Genomic DNA, 24,371 nt, shown 5'->3' with positions numbered 1-24,371 from the left:
AAAAACCCACAGTACCTTGCCTTGGATAAACTTCCATAACTTCATGTTAAGCAGAGTTAAATTAACACATGATCACAAACATATTAAGATATTTTTGTCAGCTGAGGTGTAAGGTAAGAGGAAACTTATTATCAGAATAGTCTTACCCAGGTAAATCAGGCTGCCTTTAGATCATCAAATAGAGCAAGTCTTCTAGGGAAAATCCATTTGATTATACTATAACTTCCAACACAAGACCATCATAATAAATAATGGTTATATATATTTCAATTCTTGAATCAATGGCTACTTTTACCTACATTCTGATTTTCCAAGCTTGTTCATCAAATACCATATCACTTTAAAAGTGCTCTTTACAAGTCAGAAAAATTAATTTGACAATTAAATTAATATGGAAGATCTCCTTGTGGAATATAAGACAGATAAAAACTGAGGAACCAAGGCTTCAGGGCCAAAGATTTTCAGTAATTCAGTTACCTAGCTATTGTTCTTGACTATTCATTGGATGTTTTCTGAAAATTTACTCTATAAGAGTTTATTCAAAAAGACAAAATCAAGGGGGAGGGTAGAGGTGGGGGAAAGAAGGTGTGACTGGCTGGGGTGGGTTGGAGGGATAGGGAGAAAATGCAGACAATTGTAACTGAATTTAAATAAATAAATAAATAAATAAATAAATAAATAAAAAGAGTTTATTCAATTTTTGAAATAAGTAATCATGTTCTTTTAAGAAAAACAAAAAACAATGTTTAACTATATTCAATAACAAAAGCAAAATGTAAGCCTTTCAAATTATTTACATAGTGATTCTTTATGCTTATGGATAAAAAATAGATAGTAATTCAGCTCTGGATTTCATCATATTTTCAAATACTACATTTTTTTCTCACTATTTATTTGGCAGTTCAAAAGAAGAGTCACAAATATACAGAAGAGATACTATTTTAATGTTTGCATTGATTCTTTCAAGGAAGTACCATTGCCTAGCATACTTATGAGAGATTTTGAAAGCAAAGAGGTTTTCCTGGATTTACAAAGATTAAAAGATTTTTGGTAACTTTCAAACTTGGGATTCCTGTGTAACCCTAAAAATATTCTAGAGTTTCAATAAGATGTGTAGTTAAAAACTTAATTTTATTTGGTCTGAGTAACTACAAAGTATGATGATGTTCCATATTGCCAGCTCTGTAGAAAAGAGCTGTGATGTCAAATTTATATAAAACCACACATATAAACACCATGGTGGCCATGGGAATGTAGAACAGTTTGTGCCCAATGTTGTAACTACATGAAAAACAGATGATCATGTGGATGTAATTGTTGGAGATAACACCAGGAACAAGATAGTGAGTTAACAGGAATGTAATCATGGTATATTGGTCAAATGAATTGATCAAGCAAATGACATTATTAAGTAAAAGGTTAACGAGAATGCATGCAATTGGCAGATTGGTGAGGAGACAGTATGAGGGTGTCATCTGCAGAGTTAGGCTCAAGGTTTGCACAATGAAGAAAATACAGATAACTAGGAACAAGGCAAAGTAGACAAGTTACAACAATGGACAACTGGTCAACCTTGGGAAGCTAAATTTTGACTTATTCTGAACATTTCCAAATAAATTATTCTATTTAAGGAAATCAAAACAGACTTATTGTACATGAATGAATCATACATATTTATAATTCCATCAGTGTGTTTCATGTTTTCTAGTTCCCATCAGCTTATGACTTATAATCTCCAGGGTGTTAAAGTTTTCTGCCTATGTTTTTACCGATCTACTTACCTACCTGCCATTCTATCTTTTCTTTTTTTAGTGGTACACACTATGTACCAGGCTAAGCAATGGAGAAATGCAAGGTATGTCTGGAAAAAGTCCATCTATTGTTAAAATAATGAGAACTGTTTGCGCGACATTGATCTAACCTGGCAGCCAAGGAGAGCGGACTGGAGTGCACATGCGTGAGTGATGACAACGTCACTGTACTAGTCAGTGGGAGCAGTAGATGCTGTTGAGTGAGCACGTGTACTGTGTGGCCGTCACACATTCAATGTGACTAGATGAGTAGAACAATGAATCTGCATCAAATTTTGCATTAAGCTTGAACATCCCTCTGCGGAAACTATTTGGGTGATTCAGAAAACCCCAGCGATGGGCAACTGGTGACTGGCAGTTCCATCACAACAACCTGCCCACTCATGCATGTCACATGCAGTCTTTTTTGGCAAATCATCAAATCACCCAGGTAACTGAGCTCCCCTGCAGCTCAGATTTGGTGCCCTTTGACTTCTGGGTTTTCCTAAAACTAAAATCACCTTTGAAAGGGAAGAGATTTTAGACCATTGATGAGATTCAGGAAAATATGACAGGGCAGCTCATGGAGACTGGGAGAACTGTGTGAGGTCCCAAGGTGCCTTCTTTGAAGGGACTGAGGCGTCATTGTCCTATGTACAGTGTTTCTTGTAGCTTGTATCTTCTTCACTAAATGTCTCTACTTTTCACATCACATGTCTGGATACCTCTGGACAGACCTCATGCTTGCTTTCAAACATTTTATCCGACATCGTGGCATTTACATTATTATGGGGAACACAGGTATTAATTAAATAAACATACTTATAAGGATATTATATCCAAAGAGTGTTAAATGTAATAACAGAAACATATAGAAACCTATGGAAGGAAACTATGTCTCAAATAGGTGACATGACTTTCTGGTTAATAATAAAAATGAGTTAACTTTTATTGAATGAATACTAAGTATCAGGCATTGTGTCTGCTACTTCATATGTGTTAATCCGTTTCTGCTACACAGCATTCCTATGAGAAAGTGCTATATGATGATCCTATATAGGAGAAACTGAGGCAGAAAGAGGTTGAGTAATTGGTTCAGTAAATCAGATTCCAGAGTTCATTCACTTAACTATTAATTTAGCTGATAAATGATGAAGTCATGACCTAACTCCAAGGCTTATTTTATTGAACAAGCTGAATTAGTCCATAAATTATAAAATAGGATGTTTTCTCATACTGGATTATGTAATTCAGTGTGCATGCAGCTGTCAAAAGTATGATGAACATTTCTTAGAAGACAGAAATAATAGTTTTATTCATTTTATGGTGTTTTTTCAACAAAATATAGTGAAAAAGTATGTTATCATAGAAAAACAAAAAACTTTTGAAGCTAGACACATTTGGACTTGCCTTTTGATTGTAAGTTAATAATTACTCTGTGAGTCTCTGTTTGCTCATCTTTAAAAAGGGGACTATGATACTAAAATTAGTATTGGTTGTCACACTATGTGCAACAGCATATAGTAAGGCAGGACCTGAACCTTGGTAATAAGCATTGTTATTATTTATTTCTCTCTCTTTCATGTATGTATGAGTGAGAGTCTAAACATTCTTCAGATATCACTGTTCCCAGGAAAATATATGTGAATAAAAATGGTGTGTTTATTGCATTGCCACTTTCTGCAACATTTATTTTTTCTAAATACACATGGATTAGTTTTCCTCACAAAACCACCAATTAGAGTCATAAACTTTTAGATAAGTGAGGAGAAAAATATAAAATATCATTATTTCTTAGAGAAGTAAATATCCTCTATTTTCTCATAGATTCTTTTTATCATCATGTTGCTCAATTTTTTAAATAAATGAAGAATCCAGCAGAATTAACTTTAAAAGGAAAATAATAATTTAAGATCCTTCATGACAGACTGTCATTAATAAGGGAATTCCTTCAATTTTAGGTAAAAATTCTAAATCTACTAGAATAATTCACTAACACAAAAAATATTTAATCAGCACATACTTATTCAGCAGCACGAAATAAAAGACAAACTGTTTTAACAGGCTGATGGTGTCATCCCAGCCAGCCAGTCAATTGGTGAGAGCACGTGGGATCATTCCTCCTTTGTCTTTAACATGTGTGTACGTGGGCATCACTGTGGGCTTCACGTTGCTAGTGTCGATCATACACATCAGTGACATTACAGGTTACTCGTATTTCTAAACAGTTTTGTTGCCTTATAACTCATATTCTTCCTGAGTCATTGGTTGGTCCATTCAAAAACATTCTTCTCACACATTTGAAAATAGAGATAATTTGTTCACTTTCAAAATGGAGACTCTTTTATTATTTTATGCTGCCATTATTATTGGAGCTTTATTTGGTGCCAAGCTAGGCTGTAAGGATAAAGACATGGATACTGAGAACAGAATATTTGAACTAATAAAGGGGCTGGTTTTATATAACTGAACATGTGTGTGCTTAAATAGGAATAGATCTAGGTATGTGTTTAAGTAGAATCCAGCAGACTATCAATTGAATGTTAAAAGTTACAAAAATAATTGTTTATATGTGTGTTTTAACAGAATTTATAGGCAATCTGACTTTCAATATATAGTTATTTAAATAACATCTAGTCATAGGAAAGCTTGAAATAATTATATATGGTAATGTGTAATTAATGAATGTTAAAATCTTACCCTGCAGGAAATATTGAGCAAAAATAGGCTGTAAGGAGAAAAAGAAACTTTGAAATACAACTGCAAAAAATTGTCTCAATTGGGGGAGTGACTAATTATTGTTCTATGTATGGCTTTTACTTTGTCACTGAAAGCAACATTCACATATGTGGTCACAAAAGAGTTGTAACACTTATTTTGCTCAGACCCGACTAGTCTGACATAATATTGAACTAGGAGCTGTAGGTAAGTTGGAACAGGAGGACAAAGGATGAACAAGTTCTTGTCTTGCACAAAAACGAAACCAACTTCAATTTACTTAGAATAAATTGCTTCTTTCTTCTTTTGCATCAGCACTTCCATTTTCTTATACTACAGCACTTAACAAATTATATTGATTTTTCTCTTTAAAGCTTCATGAATTCAAGAAAACTCTATAAACCATACATTTTTGAGAGAGCTATTATTCTTTGCCTGCTTCAGGACTTTCATCTGAAACAAATAATTAATTGTCTGGAGCTTCATGTTTCCTGTTGTGGCAGAAGAAAGATGTCTTATTGAAAGTAATTCTCACAAGTGGAGAGAAATGAATGGATGTCAGGCATGGACATGTTATGGTAAGTTCTCTTTCCAAGAGGTGACAAGTCTCATCAGCCATTGTGGCCACATTTCTCTAAACCCCTAATGGAATCGAAGCCCCTACATCATTAATTCTACAGAATTATAAAAACAGTAAAAATTAGTTCATGACAGTCAACATGTGAATTAACAATTTTATGTTTTTGTGCATATAAATATAACTATACCATACAACAGTTTGTAGAAAAAATAGACATTTTCTGGAAATATAGGAAACTGTTAATAGTGGTAATTTTAAGAAATGAGAATGAAAGATCAAGATAGAGGGAAAAGGAAATATTTTACTCTTTTACTCTATAGTCTTGTAGAAATCAAATCTTTACTCTTAGAATGTGTAACTTTTATAATCTAAAAGCAATATACAAAGTCATAAATGTAAAAATGTATAAAAGAAGAGAAAGTACGTCCCATACGTACATTTATAATGCCCACCCTTTTGCACTCACACACCATGTACTCACATGTCTCATATATAACTATACATTTTCTATACCTATATATTTTATAGCTTGTTATTAAATTAGAGCTTTTCATCATCTATTTAAAATTGATTTGCTTCCCTGGCCAGTAGTTCGGTTGGTTACACTGTTGATCTGATACACCAAGTTTGCAGGTTCCATCTCTGGCCAGGGCACATACAAGAATCAACTACCAAATGTATAAATAAGTGGAACAACATATCAATCTCTCAGTATCTCTCTTCATTTCTCAAATCAATAAATAAAATTTAAAGTACATAAATAAATAAAATAACATTGACTTTACTATAAGTGCAGTTAAAGTCAGATCCAGGTCTTATAAATATATTTTTATTTAATTTATTAAAAAAGAGACACTGTGATTTTCTTCAAACGTACATTTCTTCTGATCAATTTCCCCAAAGCTTGTTTCACATCCTTGTTCCTCAGACTATAAATGATGGGGTTCAACATTGGGCTTACAAAAGTGTAGAAAACAGCAATGATTTTGGACTCTTCCACTGACTTGTCTGTGGGAGGTCTAACATACATGCAGAACAGGGTCCCATAAAACACAGTCACTGCCATAAGATGGGACCCGCAGGTGGAAAAAGCTTTTTGCCTGCCTTCAGGAGAACGCATCCTCAGAATGGTGATGAGAATGAAGACGTAGGAGATGAGGATTATGAGGAGGGAGTTGGAGAGGTTGAATCCTGCTACCACAAACATGGATGTCTCTTTAATGAACGTGTCAGAGCAAGAGAGTCTGATGAGGGGTGGGTCAGCACAATAGAAGTGATTGATGATATTGGAGCCACAGAAGGTCAAGCGGTATGTCCACATGGTTTCCATAAGGCCACTAAGGAACCCATAGATGTAGGGACCAGCAATCAGGCGAATACAGACGCCACTGGACATCTTGCTGCTGTAAAGCAAAGGGCTACAGATGGCCATGTACCTATCGTAAGCCATTACTGCTAGCATGTAATATTCAGTAATCAGCATGGCAATGAAAAAATAACACTGGACTAAACAAGCAGCATAGGAAATGGTTTTCTTTTCTGATAAGAAGTTCACCAACATCTTAGGAGACACGTTAGTAGAATAGCACAAATCCAAGCAGGACAAACTGGTGAGAAAGTAGTACATGGGGGTGTGGAGGCGTGAATCTATTCTGATCAGTACCAACATGCCAAGGTTCCCTCCAACAGTGATCAGGTAGATCACCAGGAATAGTGCGAAGAGGATGGGCTGAAGCTCTGGACGGTCTGTTAATCCTAAGAGAATGAATTCGGTCACCAAAGTGGAATTTCCTCTGACCATTTTCTTAGGTGCCCCCGTTGCTCACTTAGATGAATTAAAACAAAGAAGTGATTGAGAAGTTTATCATATGTTCCTTTCTCTCATTTTCCTCCTCTCTTCTTCCACTCGTAGTCACCCTCACACATCCCTATTATTAGACAAAATCTGACACTGTAGGAGCTGGGACTTTGAGAAGGTCATGGCCCTTGTTACCTGTGTGTATATTGTTCAGATGATTCTGAAAGAAAATGGCTCTTGTGATACCAACCTGTTTTGGAAAGCAGGAATTAGGGCCCAAAGTCTGTCTAAAAATGGATTGAACTACCACCTGCCACTTGCAGTTCACCATAAAATCATGGGCTTCATCATTGAGGTCAATGACGGTTCTGGACAAGACGATGATGTACTCAAAACGGTTTTTTGGTCATTAATAGGGTGTGCATATTTAAAAGTTTAGCCTCTGAGAACCACGCTCCCCGTTCTATTAGGGAGCTCAAAATTCTAGAGGTTTGAAGCAAATGTTCTGGGACCTGTTTGACTGCATTATTCACAAAATATAGGAGATTGTGTTATCCTATATGAGTAGATTAAAGATAAGAACTCCAAATTTGGAAATAAAACCCTATAGAATAACTGATGAAGAAATTTTCATTCTGAAGAGTTTATATGAATGAAAGCAAGAAAGGCATAGATAAAGAGAAGTATCCAAAACTTATGTCACATTCTCTTTTGCTTATCCATTCTTTTAAACTAATTAACAGAGAATTATTCTTAGCACTAAAGTTCAGATGATGTTAATTATAATGAAAGGATTATACCTTCAGACAATATTGATTATAATTAAAGAATAACATGAGAAATCATTGTGCCAGGCATCTAGAAAATATATTTTCATTGTGGATTCTTAATGTTGGCATGTGTTATTTCATAAGCGATACACTGAAGAAGGTAACGAACCGAAACTCAAATGCCTGTGGGGGCCATATTAGATCATAAGAATGGGTAGACAGTCAGTCTGGGTAAGAGTAACCTGAAGTGAGCTAGAGAATGGTTCCCAGGCTACAGTGTCAGCAGCCACTCGGGCCAGTTGAATTTTTACTATATGGTCATGTTGTCCCATGTTCCAAGATCCTAAGACCTTTCGATTTTAAAGAATTATCAGAATTCATTATTTTTATGGGAAACCTAATCAAATACAACATTGGCAAGTAGTTTTGTTTTTAAACTTGTCTCATGTGGATAGAAATTTCCCCAGATGGAGCCCTGCATTGTCTGCTCTGCCGTCATGAACTCCAGCACCTTCTCCCTCTCTTGGTTTTCCAGTCCTGTGTCTCACAAACATAAGGGCAGGATGCATCACCTGGTTACACTGTATGAACCTGAATTATAGATCATTTTACATCTTCAGCTTCATACAAGTCAATTATCTACCAGTAAAAACTCATTAGAAAGCAGTCTCTTTACCTTAGTATAGTTGTTTTTTTTCTATAGACTTCAGAGTCTTCTTATTCAGTATCAGACTTTCACTAAATAATTTCCAAAATCCCCATCATTTGTAACATCCTGACTCATTATTGATGTAGTTCCAAGTCCTATACTCATTGCTAGTCATGTATTTTTAGTCAACATTGTTTTTCCCAAATTTTCTTTCTCCAATAATTTAAAAAGAGATTTACAAAGTTCTATGAGTGTTTTGTTTTTGCTAGAATGAGTATAATCATGCTTGAATTTTTCTCTCTTCAGAATTATTTGCCAAGGTATTGTTGTGCTTGATGAGGAAACTTTTTTCCAATAAATATTATTCTAAAAAATTTATTAAATTGGCAAGCACTTACTCCAACATGGTTATTTAATGTGCATTAAATTATTAAATGAGGAACTTAATATTCATGCTACATATAAAGTACAATAATTAATGTAAACACATAATCCCAATACAATTTTGTTTTTTCTAGTGATCGATCTAAACAACAAATACTGAGAAATTACACTAATATTCACTGCTCCTTTTGTGGTCACCTGAGTCTGACTCATGAAGATTCAAAACTGAAAGAGGAGAAAGTGCAGGCATGGAAGTCAGAATTGTCACACCTACCTGACCCAGGAAAGACTTCTCAGAGACACTAGTGGCCCAAGGGATGAGTTACTGGGAATGATTTATACCTGACTTGCAAATTGTAGCCTTTATCCCTGAAGTAATTTTCAACACACCCTGAAAAAAATCATTATAATGTAACTACAAGAGAAAACTCCAGGGAAACAGTTATTCATGTGGACTCATACTCATTAGCATCTTGGGAGTGCAAACTGTGATTGCCTCAATTTGTAATCATTTCGAGCTGATTCCTGTGTGTGATCAGGAGTTTATTCTCACAAAATTTGTGTATTGAGGATCACATATATTCCAATCAGATCAGTAAATATTAATAAAAATATAAAATCATAACACGATTCATGGACTTTGATGTTTCTGTGATGTTTTCCCAGTCTGAATTTTGTACAGTCCCTTCCATAAAATTGCTACTGTTTGCTGAAAGGTTTTCATATCTAGAATAAAGTGGTTAAATTTCACAACCCAATGAGTAAAATAATTTGAACGAGATATCCTAATGAGTTGTAGTACAGGTGTTGGGTCTAGCAGTTTGAAACTAATATATAAGGAAAAGCTTGGTGAGCCTGTAATTTATCAATAGGTGATTTGCTCCTACATGAAAACAGAGTAAATGTGAAACTAGTATATCTACCTTTTCTTCCCATTACCAAGTATCCAATTATCTACTACAACAAAAAAATTGCAATTATGGGAGATGATAGTTGTGTTAACTAACTTTATTGTAACAATCATTTTCCAATATATACCTTTGTAAGCTTAAGCAAGGTTATGTGTCAATGATATCTCAATAAAGCTGGAAAAAATATTAGTCAATAAAATTATAAGGGCAGTTCCTTGACAAGAGAACTAAATTACAAATACATAACAATGAAATATCTTTTAAAGTCCCAATGTATGGTCATTAACCACTCTCTGCTAAATGACCTGTAGATTAAATAAAAAGTCACCAAGAAAATAAGAAAATATTGTAAACTGGATATAAAAATAAGTAGCTTTCAGCTAAAGCAAAGTTTAGGTGAAATGTATAAACACTTACATGACAAAAAAAAGTAAGACTGAAATCAATAATTCAAACATTCATTTAAAAAAAAAACTAGAAAACTCCAGTAAGCAAGCAATTATTCTTTTCCAAGACGTGAGTTTATGGATTCAGTGTTGCTGTTCAGAGGAAGGAAGTAGAATCCTACAGCTTAGAGGCCACAAACTAGATCCACAAACTCATGTCTAGGAAAGAATGCTCATTCTAGTCCACTCCCTACCAGTCACTACTGACTATTCCACAAGCACATCAACAGGAAACCATTATTATGACCTACAGTTGATAGTTTTACTTAGTAAATTGGGGTTGAAGGTGTGTTTCTTAAAGAAGATGGTCATAAGAACAGAATAAATTCAAGGCACTGGGCTGAAAGCAGGCCTCTTCTGTCTACTTTTGTAATCAACAAGAGCACGCCAGTGTTCCAGGTCGTGACAGCAGGGAGGTTCCAGTTGGAGCACTGTCCCTCGGATTTGACATGTCTACGAATCATCCAGGATGTGGTGAAAGCACAGATTTGGATGTGGTAGAGCTGAGGGACAGAATGTGATGTCCCGTTCTTCAAAAACCTCAAGGCAATGACGATGCTGCTAGTCCAAGGACCACATTTCAAGGGACAAGGGCAGAGACTAACAGATGTAGTTGTTTATCTTTTTCCCAGATCTGAGATTTTTACTGAGCTGCTTGAGACATACCCATACAGAACACCAAACTTGTCATCCAGATGCAAAGACATTTGAGCCAAAGGTTTAGAGGTATGGTTTATTGGAAAGTGGCGGCATTGCCATCTTAGTGACCTTATTTCGTCTGAGGACGTTCTTCAGTGCCCGCTTTACATCTTTGTTCCGCAAACTATAGATCAGTGGATTAAACACTGGACTTACAAAGGTGTAGAAGACGGCTATTATCTTGGATTCCTCAACAGTCTTATCTGTTGGTGGTCTTACATACATACAGAAGAGTGTCCCATAAAATAGGGTAACAGCCATCATGTGGGAAGCACAAGTGGAGAATGCTTTGTGCCTCCCCTCTGCTGATTTGATCCGGAGGATGGCAGCAATGATGAAGGCATAGGACACCAGGATGATGGTGAGGGAGCTGGAGAGATTGAAGCCAGCTGATATGAGCATGGCGTGCTCTTTGACATAAGTGTCAGAGCAGGAAAGCTTAATGAGTGGTGGGTCAGCACAGTAGAAGTGGTTGATGACGTTGGATCTACAGAAGGTCAAGCGGAAGGTCAGGATGGCCTGTAACAGGCCATCTGAGAAGCCATACACATAAGGAAAGGTGGCCAAGCAGATGCACACCCGCCTGGACATTTTCACACTGTAGCGCAGAGGGTTGCATATGGCCACGTAGCGGTCATAGGCCATGGCTGCCAGCATGTAAAGCTCAGTGAGGAGGAGCGCAATGAAAATGTAACACTGTGTAAAGCAGCCAGCAAAGGTGATGGTCTTCTTCTCTGAGAGGAAATTAGTCAGCATCTGCGGGGTGGCGTTGGAGGAATAGCACAAGTCAACAAAGGCTAGGTTAGTGAGGAAGAAGTACATGGGCGTGTGAAGGCGAGAGTCCAGTCTGATCAATGCTATCATGCCCAGGTTGCCCAAGAGAGTGACCAGGTACACCACCAGAAACAGCACGAAGAGGAGAGGCTGGAGTTCAGGGCGACCCGTGAGCCCCAGGAGAATGAATTCTGTTATTTCACTGTCATTTGCGATGGGCATTTTCTGAGAGTCTGTGCCTGAACTTGAAACAAATGGAAATGGGGCAGACAGGAAGGTACAAATCATGTTACTGGTTATTGAAATGACTTTTCTCCAAAATTCATGTCATTTAAAATGAATACTACCATAAACCAAATTTGCATTTTTACTGTCATTATTTTATGTGCCTGTATATGAATTACTATTATATTTCTATCTCTTATCTACATTTACACCAACAAGTATACCTATAGATAATATATTTATACCCATACTTATGTCTGTATACACAACTGAGCTACTTGACCTCTAACTCCTGGCCCTATTCTTTGCCTCTCAAACTCTTTCTCATCCTATAAGTCCGAGTTTAACAGCCCATCATTCATGAAGAATTTCTCACTCCACTCCTGTCATACATAAGATTGAATTCATCCCTTTCTGCTTTATGCTTATAGTGACCCTCCATACCTTTAACTTACTCTTTAGCACACCACATCGCATAATGTAGCTATTTTGTACTAATGTATTAGTTCTCCTTGGGCACAGAAAATGTCCATTTTTGTACTGTGACTTCTAAGCACATATTTACATACTGGATTTTAAAGATTAAAATAGTGCAAGCATGAAAAAAATGAATGACATGCAATGTTGTAGTCATCTCTTTATCTTCATGGACCTTTTTATGATGTCTTAGAAGAATTAAGTGCTTTTTGAACTTAAGTGTGTGAAGCAAGGTTTTGAAAAACATATTCTTCAAGCAAATTCACAGAAAGTTTTTTTTTTTAATATATTTATTGATTATGCTATTACAGTTGTCCCATTTCCCCCCCCACTCCACTCCATCCTGCCTACCCCCCTCCCTCCTACATTCCCCCCCTATAGTTCATGTCCATAGGTCATACTTATAAGCTCTTTGGCTTCTACATTTCCTACACTATTTTTACCCTCCCCCTGTCTATTTTCCACCTATCATCTATGCTACTTATTCTCTGTACCTTTCCCCCTCTCTCCCCCTCCCACTCCCTTAATGACAACCCTCATGTTCTAGTTGTTTGCCTAGTTTGCTCTAGTTTTTGTTTTATGTGTGGCCATTAATAACTGTGAGTTTGCTGTCATTTTTACTGTTCCAATTTTTGATCTTCTTTTTCTTAGGTAACTCCCTTTAACATTTCATATAATAAGGGCTTGGTGATGATGAGCTTCTTTAACTTGACCTTATCTGAGAAGCACTTTATCTTCCCTTCCATTCTAAGTGATAGCTTTGCTGGATACAGTAATCTTGGATGTAGGTCCTTGCGTTTAATCTTGGGTAATGTAATTCTGATGTGCCTTGTTGTGTTCCTCCTTGGGTCCAGCTTCTTTGGGACTCTCTGAGCTTCCTGGACTTCCCGGAAGTCTATTTCCTTTGCCAGATTAGGGAAGTTCTCCTTCATTATTTGTTCAAATAAGTTTTCAATTTTTTGTTCTTCCTCTTCTCCTTCTGGCACCCCTATAATTCGGATGTGGGAACGTTTCAAGGCGTCCGGGAGGTTCCTAAGCCTCTCCTCATTTTTCCAAGTTCTTGTTTCTTCATTCTTTTCTGGTTGGATGTTTGTTTCTTCCTTCTGGTCCACACCATTGATTTGAGTCCCAGTTTCCTTCTCATCACTATTGGTTCCCTGTACATTTTCCTTTGTTTCTCTTAGCATAGGCTTCATTTTTTCATCTGTTTTTCGAATAGATTCAACCAAGTCTGTGAGCATATTGATAACCAGTGCTTTGAACTGTGCATCCGATAGGTTGGCTATCTCTTCCTCGCTTAGTTGTATTTTTTCTGGAGCTTTGAAGTGTTCTGTCATTTGGGCCATTTTTTTTTTTTTTGTCTTGGTGCGTCTGTTACTTTAAGGGGCGGAGTCTTAGGTGTTCACCGGGGCGGGGTAACGCTGGTCGCTGAGCTGTGACGCTGTACGAGGGGGAGGGGCCGAGTGGGAGCAATGGCGCCCTCCTCACTCTCCTCCGGACCTCAATCCTTCACTCTGCCACCCACAATCAAACTGGGCCCCTCTGGTGCTGGTTCCCGAGTAAGTGGGCCTGTGCACACGCTAGGCCCCTGTGGGTCTCTCCAACAATCTCTTCTGTGAGGCTGGGAGTCTCTCCTGCTGCCGCCCCAACCCCCAGGGGCGCTTTCAATCAGAGGTTTGAGGCTTTATTTCCCGGAGCTGGAGTCCTGGGTTGCACGGTCTGCTTCTTTGCCCTCCGTTCGTCAGGTTTATCTGTGGGCGAATTTGGTGCCGCGGGGTGCTACCCGCTGCTCTGCCTGCCCCACTCTCCGCCACTCTGAGTCCGGCCCTCTGGGTTTATCTGCGCAGATGTGGGGCCGCAGGGTCTGCTAGTGCTCGGACTGCCTGCGCCATTTGTCCCACACTCCACCAGTCTCAGTCCCGCCACAGCCACTCGAGTCCTCTCCACCCCGGTGCCCGTCTCCGCCCCTCCTACCAGTCTGGATGAATGGTTATTTTCTATTTTCTTGGTGTTGGTCCCCCTTGCTGTTCGATTCTCTGTCAGTTCTGGTTGTGCGAGGAGGCGCAGTGTGTCTACCTACGCCGCCATCTTGGTTCTCCCACAGAAAGTTTTTTTGAAAAGTCTGATGCAATATACTGTCATCTTCATATTTAACAATTATTTAAAAGACTCTAATGTAGATATTGTCACAATCACAATTTTAAAAGACACCATCACATTAGTAACATAAACATATGCAAAATATATGAACAAGTGAATCCTCATATAGTATTTTGAATATAATTTTCATCAATGACATGTGTTGATAAAGAAGTAAGTTTTGCACAGTTGGTACCTAAGTAATTAATCACAACTTATATTTATCTAAAAGTATTACAGTCCCCGTGGTTTTTTAATGAAATTTGGGGGTGATATTGTTATGAAGATTACACTGGTTTCAAGTGTGCAATTCTATGCTGTGCCTCTGTGTATTGCATTGTGTGCCCACCACCCAGTCCGAGCTTCCATCATCGTATAGCTGATCCCATTTACCCCTTACTACTCCCCATTCCCCTTCCCTCCGGTAACCAATTAGCTCTCCTTCACATCACAACTAGTGCTGAATCCCTGTTCTTTTTCTCTTAAGATGCGTTATTTTTCTCTCATACTTATTTCTTTTAGTATGAGAGATGTCTTTTCTCTCATACTTATTTCTTTTAGTATGAGAGATGTCTTTTCTCTCATACTTATTTTTTCTCCATTCTTGTCTCATTTCAAAATGAATAACTAAAAACATATTTTAGTGTAACTTTTAGAAAGTCAGTGACAAAGTCTTCTGACACTTCTATCCTCATTACCTAAAATAATAAATATGTATGAATGTTTGTTGATTACACTAATAGTTATTGATAACATAATAATTCTTATCCATGAGTCACTTTATTCCCCCATTTGTAAGTAGTGATGATAATATCCATCTTGCCTATCTCTCAAGTCATTGTGAAAATCAAACTAGATATGGAACAAGTATTGACTGATACTTAGCATAAGCATGAGATTAGGCATTGTAGATGTAATGTGAACAAAACTATCCAAAACCCCTGCCCTTCTGGCATCGTGTTCTAGTAGACAGAGTCATAGGGTGCTGCAAGTAAGTACATGGCTTTTTTAAACAGCACTGTTATGGAAAAACATTTTAAAAATGCAGTTGGGGAGGAAGCGTTCAAATTCTTCAAAATAACATCCACAAAGAACTCATGAAAAGATAGGGGTTTTTAGGCAGAAACTGAAGGACAAAGAGACTAGCAATACAGCTTTTTGAGAAGGGTGTGGGGTAGTAAAGAGAAAAGGGCATCAAACATATGGTGATGAAAGATTTGACTTTGGGTGGTGGGCACACAATGCAATATACAGATGATGCATCATAGAACTGGGCACTTGGAACTTATATATTCTCACTATCCAATTCACCCCAATAAATTTAATTTAAAAGGAAGAGTGTTCCAGGAAGGATAAAGAGCAAATGCTGAGATACTGTATGTAGTCTTCCTCTGGAACTGCTAGTAATGTGTGGTGTGCAGAGGTCATGCAGTAGAGAGCAGAAAATCCCAGCTGAATTGCTTCCTAAAACACAAATGTTTCACTTTCTTGAAGTCTGACTCACCTCTACCTATCACTTTCCTGCTAAGCATACCAAGGATTTCCACTGGAGAATAGCAGCCATCAGTAGGCACAGCTTCTCTTCAAGAAGTGTGTAGCAGAAAACACTCGAGCAACAGCATATTGATTTGTTGACAGCAGCAGGTGGCTTAGAAGATATACGTTTTCATATTCTCTTCTACCCAGGCGATCCCGGAGAGAAAATAGGCAGTTGTTATAAGAACAGAGAAAACTGGAAGGAATAAGAGAAGGATTCAGATATTTCAGACTTAAAAAGCCCAGCTGGAAACTGGCTTTGAGGGGTTCATTTGCAGAGGGACTATTTGTTGCCTGTGACTTACTGACTGCCTGTGGGATCTGAAATGGTTTTGACTCACAAGCTCAGTAATTTGTGAGGGATCCAGAAATATCCAGTTGAAATAGAGCAGAAAAACTGACAAGTGGAGAGAAGCCAAAAAGACTATGAGTAGTGTGTATTTACAGAGAAATAAAATCACAGCTGCTCTGACTGCCTGTTTCAGGCCAGAGAGAAAGATGAACATCTTCTGAACAAGGAATTGGGGGGTTTCCTAGTTCACAACCAGGGAGAGCCTCTGCCAGAAGGGGGAAGACCAGCAAAGGAGCATCTCAAGGACAGAATAAAGCTACGAATTACAAAGCTGGGACCTAAGATTAGCTTCACAATATACAGGGTCCATTACAAAGTAAAATTCAAGTAATCGTTGTTCCAACATTATTAAGAATTTCAACACGATGACAGTGGAGCATTAAACAGCTTGTACAAGTTGTATCCCCATGAAGCCAGCCATTCCTGGATCACGAAAGCTAACAGAGCTAACAGTGGGGATACCGAAGGAAAAGAAGAATACCCCCACTCTTGCAAGAAGAAAAGCAACAACAACAAGAATAAGAAGAACTAGCAGAAGAACAAGAACATAGATAGAAGAAGAAGAAAAAAGAAATCGCAAAACATGAATTGGCCCTGATGACCCTGTCCTCAAGGGTAACCCAGCTGATGGGCTAGTTATCTAGACAATTGTATAGGCCATGCAATTTCAAATGAATTAAAAAAGAGTTTTGTTTTGTGTTTTCAGAGTAAGAGGAAATAGAGATAAGGAAAAGTGTTTAGCAAAAATTCATTGTAAAAATGGTCCTTAAGCTTTTATTTTTATAAATATGAGTCCCATGAAAAATCTAATGAAACTATTGAAAGTATGGATCCTATGGATGTGGAACCATATAAATGCACACATTAAAACCTACCAAAAGACACAATACGCCAGGGGCTTATAGGGCACTTGGCTCAAGCTCCAAGAACGCTCATACTAGGGTAAGTGCCATCTCACACCTTGAAATGTCCTTACGTTTGTGTGAGATGAGAATGTTGGCCTTTCTTGCTTCAGCTGAACCAGTGACAGGTCTATAGAATGTTGTCCAGGGAGATCAACAGAACTTTCAATAAACCTGGTCAGGGAAATCAGTTGAAGTTCAAACTCTGCTACTGAAATGAGAAAGGATTGCAGGTACGTATTTGAGGACATGGGGGTGGGCAATTTGGTAAGCCTCACTTTGAAATTGTAATGCAATTTCTTATTCACTGAAAGAGAATAAAAATACCAAAACTTACTTCTGGTTCTGATAAGCACTGTTTTCTCAACCTCTGATTAGGGAACTTTCTTGATGCCTCTCTAAGCTGTAAAAGGTGGTTCCATTTATACCCAGCTGTGGGAGGTAGGGACCTGCTCTTAAAGCAAATCTCAGAAGGACTTAAAAGTATCAGCAACGAGTGTTACATTGGGAATCACCCCTCTTGGGTTTAACTGGAACACTCTGGGATCAGAAGGCTAATTACATGCATCAGTCATAGTTTCCATAATTTATTTTATTTATTTATTTTTGAATTAAAGTTTACATTCAGTGTGATTCTGTATTAGTTTCAGATGTACAGCAAAGCGGTTAGACAATCACGTACTTTACAGAGTGGTCCCGCAGCTGCTTCAAGAACCCAGCTGGCCCCACACATAGTCATCTCCGTATTATTGACTGTGATCCCTACGCTGTAACCTACATCTCAGTGAATATTCTTCAACTACCAATTTTTCCTTCCTAATTCCTTCACCTTTTCCACCCAGTCCCCCAAACCTGCTCCCCTCTGCCAGCTGTCAGCCTGTTCCATGTATCTGTGAGTATGCTTCTGTTTGTCTATTTTGTTCACTAGATTCCATGCATAAGTGAAATCATATGGTATTTGTCTTTCTCTAATTGGCTTACTTCATTTAGCCCAATACCCTCTAGATCATGGGTGTCAAACTTATTTTCACCAGAGACCACATCAGCCTCGTGGTTGCCTTCAAAGGGCTGAATGTAATTTTAGGACTGTAGAAATGTAACTACTCCTTAACAGTTAAGCCAGAGCTCCACGCTGCAGCCGGATAAAACCAGGTGGAGGGCCGGATTCAGCCCAAGGGCCTTGTGTTTGCCACCTGTGCTCTCTGGATCCACCCATGTGGTCACAAAAGTTAAGATTTCTACAGTTTCCATAATTTCAAATTTATTATTTGCCCTAAGAGCCCTGCAAAAGACACAGAAAAAGATGTCATCTTGAAATTTTATGATGATACAATTTTTATTTTTCTATTTCATTTACACTAAAAGTGTCTAACCTCCTAAAATCCAGACCTCTTAAAAAAATCCTTTGTGCTGAACATCAAGTCTTGGAAAAAAATTGCCATGAGCAAGATCTAGCAACTCAGGGTCATTGGCAAACATATTAGTGAGCATTTCATATGTGTGAACAACTTTTACTTAGGTAATTTGACTGATTTCTTTTTTTTTAATTTTTATTCAGTTACAATTGTCTGCATTTTCTCCCCATCCCTCCACCCCACCCCAGCCTGTCCCACCTCCCTCCCCCACCTCCACCCTCCCCCTTGATTTTGTCCTTGTGTCCTTTATAGTAGCTCCTATAGACCTCTCTCCCCACTATCCCCTCCCCACTCCCCTCTGGCTATTGTTACATTGTTCTTAATTTAATCCTAAGAAGTAGGGTCTTCATCTCGAACTTTCAGTTTAAGAAACAGATACAAAACTAAAAGAACAGCAATGGATTAGTTCAATCAGTGCCATGGAGCTAGTAAGTGACAGGGTAGGATTTAAAGTCCTGTCTTCATAAACCAGGTTGACTACATTTTTAATTTTAGGCAGATGTCATTCCTCAGCCTGTCATCACAGTTTTGTCCTTCCCTTTCTCCCATTGTTTAAACATTCCCTTAGTTTGCCTCTAGTCATAACTTTCCTTATTCTTGTCAGATTCACATGGGTCCTGGTAATAAGAAAAAGCTCAAGTTGAAGGGAAGGATTGTTTAGACACGATATTCAAAGCACAACCATAAAGAGAAGATTAATAAATTTGAACTGTGTTAAAATGAAAAATTCTGTGCCACCAAATCATATCATGCACAAAAATAAATTTCAAGCTATAAACAACTTAAAGATATTTGCATTGTATGTATTAATAGAAGATTAGTTCCTGGTACAGAATACATAAGCAGCTATTACAAATAGAGGAAATAAAGATAAAATAATCCAACTGAAAATTGGGCAAAGAATAGGGACTTACAACAGAAAAAAGACACATCTTCAATTTCCATCAAAGCATTTGAAAATACTTCACTGAACTTGTAATGACAACCCAAAAAGTTATACACGAAATGAGAATCCATTTTGCACCATAAAACTGGAAAACATTTTAAAAGTCTGGCAATAATAGGGTATGGCAAAAGTAGATTTACACTTGTTCTTATGCAAAAATAATACAATAATTAATAAATAATAATACAAGAATAAACTCTGTTACATGTATGCAAACTGTAAAGCTACCTTTGCCCCACCCTGTACTGTGTTGACAAGAACGTGGAGTAAAGGGCACTCTCACACATTACTGGCTGGCAACAAATTGGTGAACAATTTGGCTATATCTTATCAATTTAATGACATGCATATCTTATGACCCAGAAATCACCATCCTCATTCCATACATGAGGGGACCTCTTGAACTGGTATACATTCAGAATTCCACAAGAAAATTTTTTGCCAGACTTTCCTAAAATAAGAAACTGGAAAAATCAAATTACCTGCCAATAGTAGAATGGGTAAATATATGATAACATATTTACATATTGACATAGATATTATTACTGAAAAATATTGCCGCATGACTCAGCATGCATAAATCTAACAACACTGAATGTGAGCTAAAATAAATTGCAGAAAGACACATGCCCTGATTTCATTTACATCAAGTTTTAAATCTAGCAAAATATTATTATATAATTCTGTGGTACATAAATACCTAGAAAATGTTAGCAGTCTACATAGGGAAAATAAGCATTAAATGACATTAGAGTTCAATGCAGGAAATGGGGAGAAGAACAGAATCAAGTGGGGAGGACTCAATTTTAGAATACCTGAGCACCTGAAAAATCAGAAACAAAACTCGCATGGTGTGAGGACTTAATAATGACCACTTATGTTTACATGGTGGTCTTTCTACTATTTTCTATTTTTGATTATATGTTGAAAACAGTACATAATTTGGAGAGGTATATTGGTTTTAAAAATCCTAAAAGACATTTAGTGTTTCATGAAAAACTTTACAAATGAAGATTCCACTGGACCTATCATTCTAAAATTTTTTCTTAGGGTGATAACCTAAGATACCCAGAGATCTTTACTGCTATATGACTTGCTAAAAGCAGAAAACTCACTTCCTATGGTTGATAAGTTTCTGAATATAGTTTGGAAATCATTCAGCACTATAAAAATCTAACAAGCAGTCAGTGCTCTAGCATCATTTGATAATTCTGCCTTTTACAACTTTTTAACAGTAAGAGTATTATAGATGGGAACATGCCATTTTAATTGACTTTAAAGCTCAATAGCAATGCTTTCTACTATTGTCTTTGAATTTCTATGCATTATTTTTTTCATTCACTGACATGGCAACTAACATTATTCCAAGTTCAATATGTGAATTACAAAACACAAAACCTACTCAATAACAAATAGTGATTTATTGATTGAAAGTACTCATTAATTGGTCAGACAATAAGGATGTATTGCATACCTATGACCAGAATGTTTAATTTACTTAGCAAACAATTTCTTTTGGATAACTTTTTTGAATGCTTCTTTAACATCTTTGTTCCTCAGACTATAGATCAAAGGATTTAACATAGGACTCACAAAGATATAAAACACAGCTACAATTTTACCCTGCTCCACAGATGTCTCCGAAGGGGGCCTCAGATGCATGCAGAACAGCGTCCCATAAAAGACAGTAACAGCTGTCAGGTGGGACCCGCAGGTGGAGAAAGCCTTGCGCCTCCCCTCAGCAGAGCGAATACGCAAAATGGCTGTGAAAATGAAAATGTAGGAGACGAGAATCATGGTGAGAGAGCAGGTGAGGTTGGAACCAGCCACCACGAACATGGCCATTTCTTTGACGTAAGTGTCTGAGCAGGCAAGGACTAACAGAGGTGGGTCCGCACAGTAAAAGTGGTTGATTTCATTGGGTCCACAGAAGGACAGACGAAGCATCAGGATGGTCTGGACCAGACCGTTTGCAAAGCCATAAGTGTAAGAAATCACAACGAGGGAGATGCAGACCCTTCTGGACATTTTGCTACCATATAACAAGGGTTTGCAGATGGCCATGTAGCGGTCATAAGCCATCGCTGTGAGCATATAATATTCTGTGATCGCCAAGGCAATGAAAAAATGGAATTGTATAAAGCAACCAATGACAGAAATGGTTTTTCTCTTGGATAAGAAACTGACCAGCATCTGAGGAGTGACATTGGTGGCATAGCAGAGGTCTAGGAAGGAGAGGTGGCTGAGGAAGAAGTACATTGGAGTGTGAAGTCTCGAGTCACTCCTGATTAACAGGATCATGCTCACATTGCCAACCACTGTGGTCAGGTAGATGGCCAGGAACACCACAAAAAGGACAGGCTGCAGCTCTGCTCTGTCTGTCAGGCCCAGGAGAATGAACTCGGTCACCACTGTGGAGTTCTTCGACATTGGGTTTGCTTGGCTTCGGAGGAGGTCTAAATCAAGGAAACAGAGACTCATGCCTGTCCTCATTCATCCATTATCCTCTGATACTTCCTCCTCTTCTCTCAAACTTGTAAATGCAAGTGGCTTAAAGAAGTAGCCCAGTGATCATGCAATGATGTTTTAAATATCTAAAATAAGTTAGAGTTTCTTTACATAAAGGTAGCCATCTTGTTAAATGCTTTACTGCAAATCTATTCATAATTGAAAATGCTTTATCTTTTCTGCAACTGTTCATCACATTTGTGCATTTGCAACCTTCTTAAACATTGCTTTTCTCCAGAGGATAAATCGGAATCTCATTTATCTTCTCTATACCTACTGATGTGGTACGTAAAGCATCATTATTGAAACCCACCTGTTTTTTACAGCTGAATGGACTTACTGCAGTGGGACTGATGAATGGCTCACAGCCTTACAGAACTGGGGTCTGTCTACCTGCCCTCTAAACTCCACTGTGTTCCAAGATGTCCCCTCTCCCTGCAGTGCATGTCCTTTGACCCCACTGTCATCTTCCTCAGGTGTCCATCTTATCACCAAATCTTAACTTTTTTTTATTGCTGTTCAGTTACAGTTGTCCTGCCTTTTTTCCTATTGCTCTCCCTGCCCTGCCCCCTGCCCCTCAAACCCACTCCCACAGTCAATCCCCACCCCATCATCCATGGCCATGAGGCATCTATTCGTGTTCTTTGACTTGTCCCTCCCCTATCTTTCCCCCGTTATTCCCCACCTCCCTCCCTTCTGATCGCTGTGAGTTTGTTCTTTATTTCCATGTCTCCAGTTCTATTTTGCTCATCTTTTAAGACTCAGCTCTGAATCTCCTTTGCTTTGTATATAATTGCCCAAAGAGCAAAAATCAGTTCATGCAATACAAAAATAAATCTAGATTTTTGTTGAAAAAAACCAGACATGCCTGTAGTACATAAAAATATACATATACATGTATATGGAGATATACACATACACCTATCAGTGCTATTAAATGTTCATGGCTATAGCAATTAGGAGTAAATAATGTACTAAAACTCCCTGGGGTGAGCTTTAATACATTAATAATGAAAAAAATACAATAGGATAATGGAAAAAATGGTAGACAAATATTTTCCCAGATCATAATAATTTTATTGTAACTCTACTTCATTTTAACTCTTGAGAAATTGAGACAAACTCTATGTGAATTCCATCGAAATTCTTTAAAACATCTAAAAGGTCACACTGAAAAAATAATCATACAACCCATACGACTGAGAGACTATCTAAGATACCATGAAGTGCCACCTCGCAACATGTGTTCGGGATAAAAGTGACCGCAAAGACCATCATAGAAAAATCTATGTCCTCTGTCAACAACACCTGCACAGCTATGTCTGTGTGATACTGAATTTCAATAATAGCTACAGTGCCAAGGATGAACACAGCTCACTGTCTAAGGCACTTTGTAAATGCACCACTCCAGCGTTCTTGTCGATTGTGGCATCCCCATTCTGCACTTGAGGACTTTGCACTTATTGACAAGGGTAATAAAATATAAGACAAATCACCTAAATCAGCAAAATTATAATCATTTTGCAGGTTTTTTTCTAGGTTCATAAGATTATAGTTATAGCCATAACAGACAAGGACTTTTTTGTGCTCAGATTGTATTGTAGTAAATATTTATTTATTGAAATGTTAACCAAGAGTCAAAACAATTAATATGTCATTCAGTTTTCTTGTGAGAAAAGGAGGCAATGCAGACAAAACTTTCCATATTAGCCAGCTGATTAATTGCTTCATGGTAATAACCTTGCTTTAAAGAAACAGAACACATCCTCCATGATTTAAGCAAGGAAAACTCAGCGAGAAGTACTTGGAGTGGACAGAGTGGCTCTGGGAACCCCCGAGGTTTGCACTCTTGACATTCACCCTCACTCTGAGGCTCTCTCATGTAATGGGCTGCCACTGTCACCCAAAGAGTCTAAAGGTTGGTCTTTAGCTTTCACAAGAATGCTGTCTCCTGGGCATGGGGTCACAGTTCAACTTAAAGTGGAAAAATTAATTTAGAGAAAGTTTCTTCATGAAATGTATTTTAGTCATTTTAAATAATATAGATTATAAAGCTAAAAGTGACCCACTGCCTGTGAAGTGGGTACAGAACATCATATGGCTGGATGCTTATAATTATAAAGAATAGCATTGCTAACTCAGAATGAACTAAAATGGAAAGATTATTTATACCATCCCTTTATTTTACCCATGAATCAAGAGAGAATAAGCATGGCTAGTTACCGAAAGTGGGCAGAGTATGTAACAGTTACTGGGAGTATGCTCTGAGACTTCTTGTGTGGATATCTTTTATCCTCTAATTACTGTCTGTGGGGCTTGGGCAAGTTATTCATCTCTCTGTGCCTAAGATTC

The 24,371-nt window shown here is 37.8% G+C and overlaps 3 protein-coding genes across 4 annotated transcripts; all 3 read right to left on the bottom strand.

The window, feature by feature from the left end:
• Positions 1–5,806: 5,806 nt before the first annotated feature.
• On the bottom strand, positions 5,807–8,990 carry LOC112319933 (olfactory receptor 5M5). Its single transcript, XM_024577326.3, has 2 exons — positions 8,964–8,990; positions 5,807–6,913 (listed from the first exon to the last, which is right to left on the bottom strand). Exon 2 carries the CDS (start codon positions 6,887–6,889, stop codon positions 5,930–5,932), a length of 960 nt encoding a protein of 319 aa, XP_024433094.2. The 5' UTR covers positions 6,890–6,913; positions 8,964–8,990; the 3' UTR covers positions 5,807–5,929.
• Positions 8,991–9,467: 477 nt separating this feature from the next.
• Positions 9,468–17,592, bottom strand: LOC112319934 (olfactory receptor 5M11). Of its 2 annotated transcripts, none has more exons than XM_045185317.2 (3): positions 17,488–17,592; positions 15,865–16,092; positions 9,468–11,763 (listed from the first exon to the last, which is right to left on the bottom strand). In XM_045185317.2, the coding sequence occupies exon 3, from the start codon at positions 11,739–11,741 to the stop codon at positions 10,767–10,769; it is 975 nt and encodes a 324-aa protein (XP_045041252.2). In that variant the 5' UTR covers positions 11,742–11,763; positions 15,865–16,092; positions 17,488–17,592; the 3' UTR covers positions 9,468–10,766. The 2 variants fall into 2 exon arrangements, with proteins under 2 accessions (XP_045041252.2, XP_045041251.2); XM_045185316.2 differs by having other exon boundaries at positions 9,468–11,758.
• A 2,365-nt stretch (positions 17,593–19,957) lies between these two features.
• Positions 19,958–22,100, bottom strand: LOC112319942 (olfactory receptor 5M5). Its single transcript, XM_024577336.3, has one exon. The coding sequence runs from the start codon at positions 22,002–22,004 to the stop codon at positions 21,006–21,008; it is 999 nt and encodes a 332-aa protein (XP_024433104.2). The 5' UTR covers positions 22,005–22,100; the 3' UTR covers positions 19,958–21,005.
• Positions 22,101–24,371: the final 2,271 nt, after the last annotated feature.

The sequence above is a fragment of the Desmodus rotundus genome, chromosome 5 (genome assembly GCF_022682495.2).
Source record: "Desmodus rotundus isolate HL8 chromosome 5, HLdesRot8A.1, whole genome shotgun sequence".
Taxonomy (NCBI): Eukaryota; Metazoa; Chordata; class Mammalia; order Chiroptera; family Phyllostomidae; genus Desmodus; species Desmodus rotundus.
The sequence above is the reverse complement of the archived record's forward strand: the minus strand, read 5'-3'. Positions and strand labels throughout refer to the sequence as shown.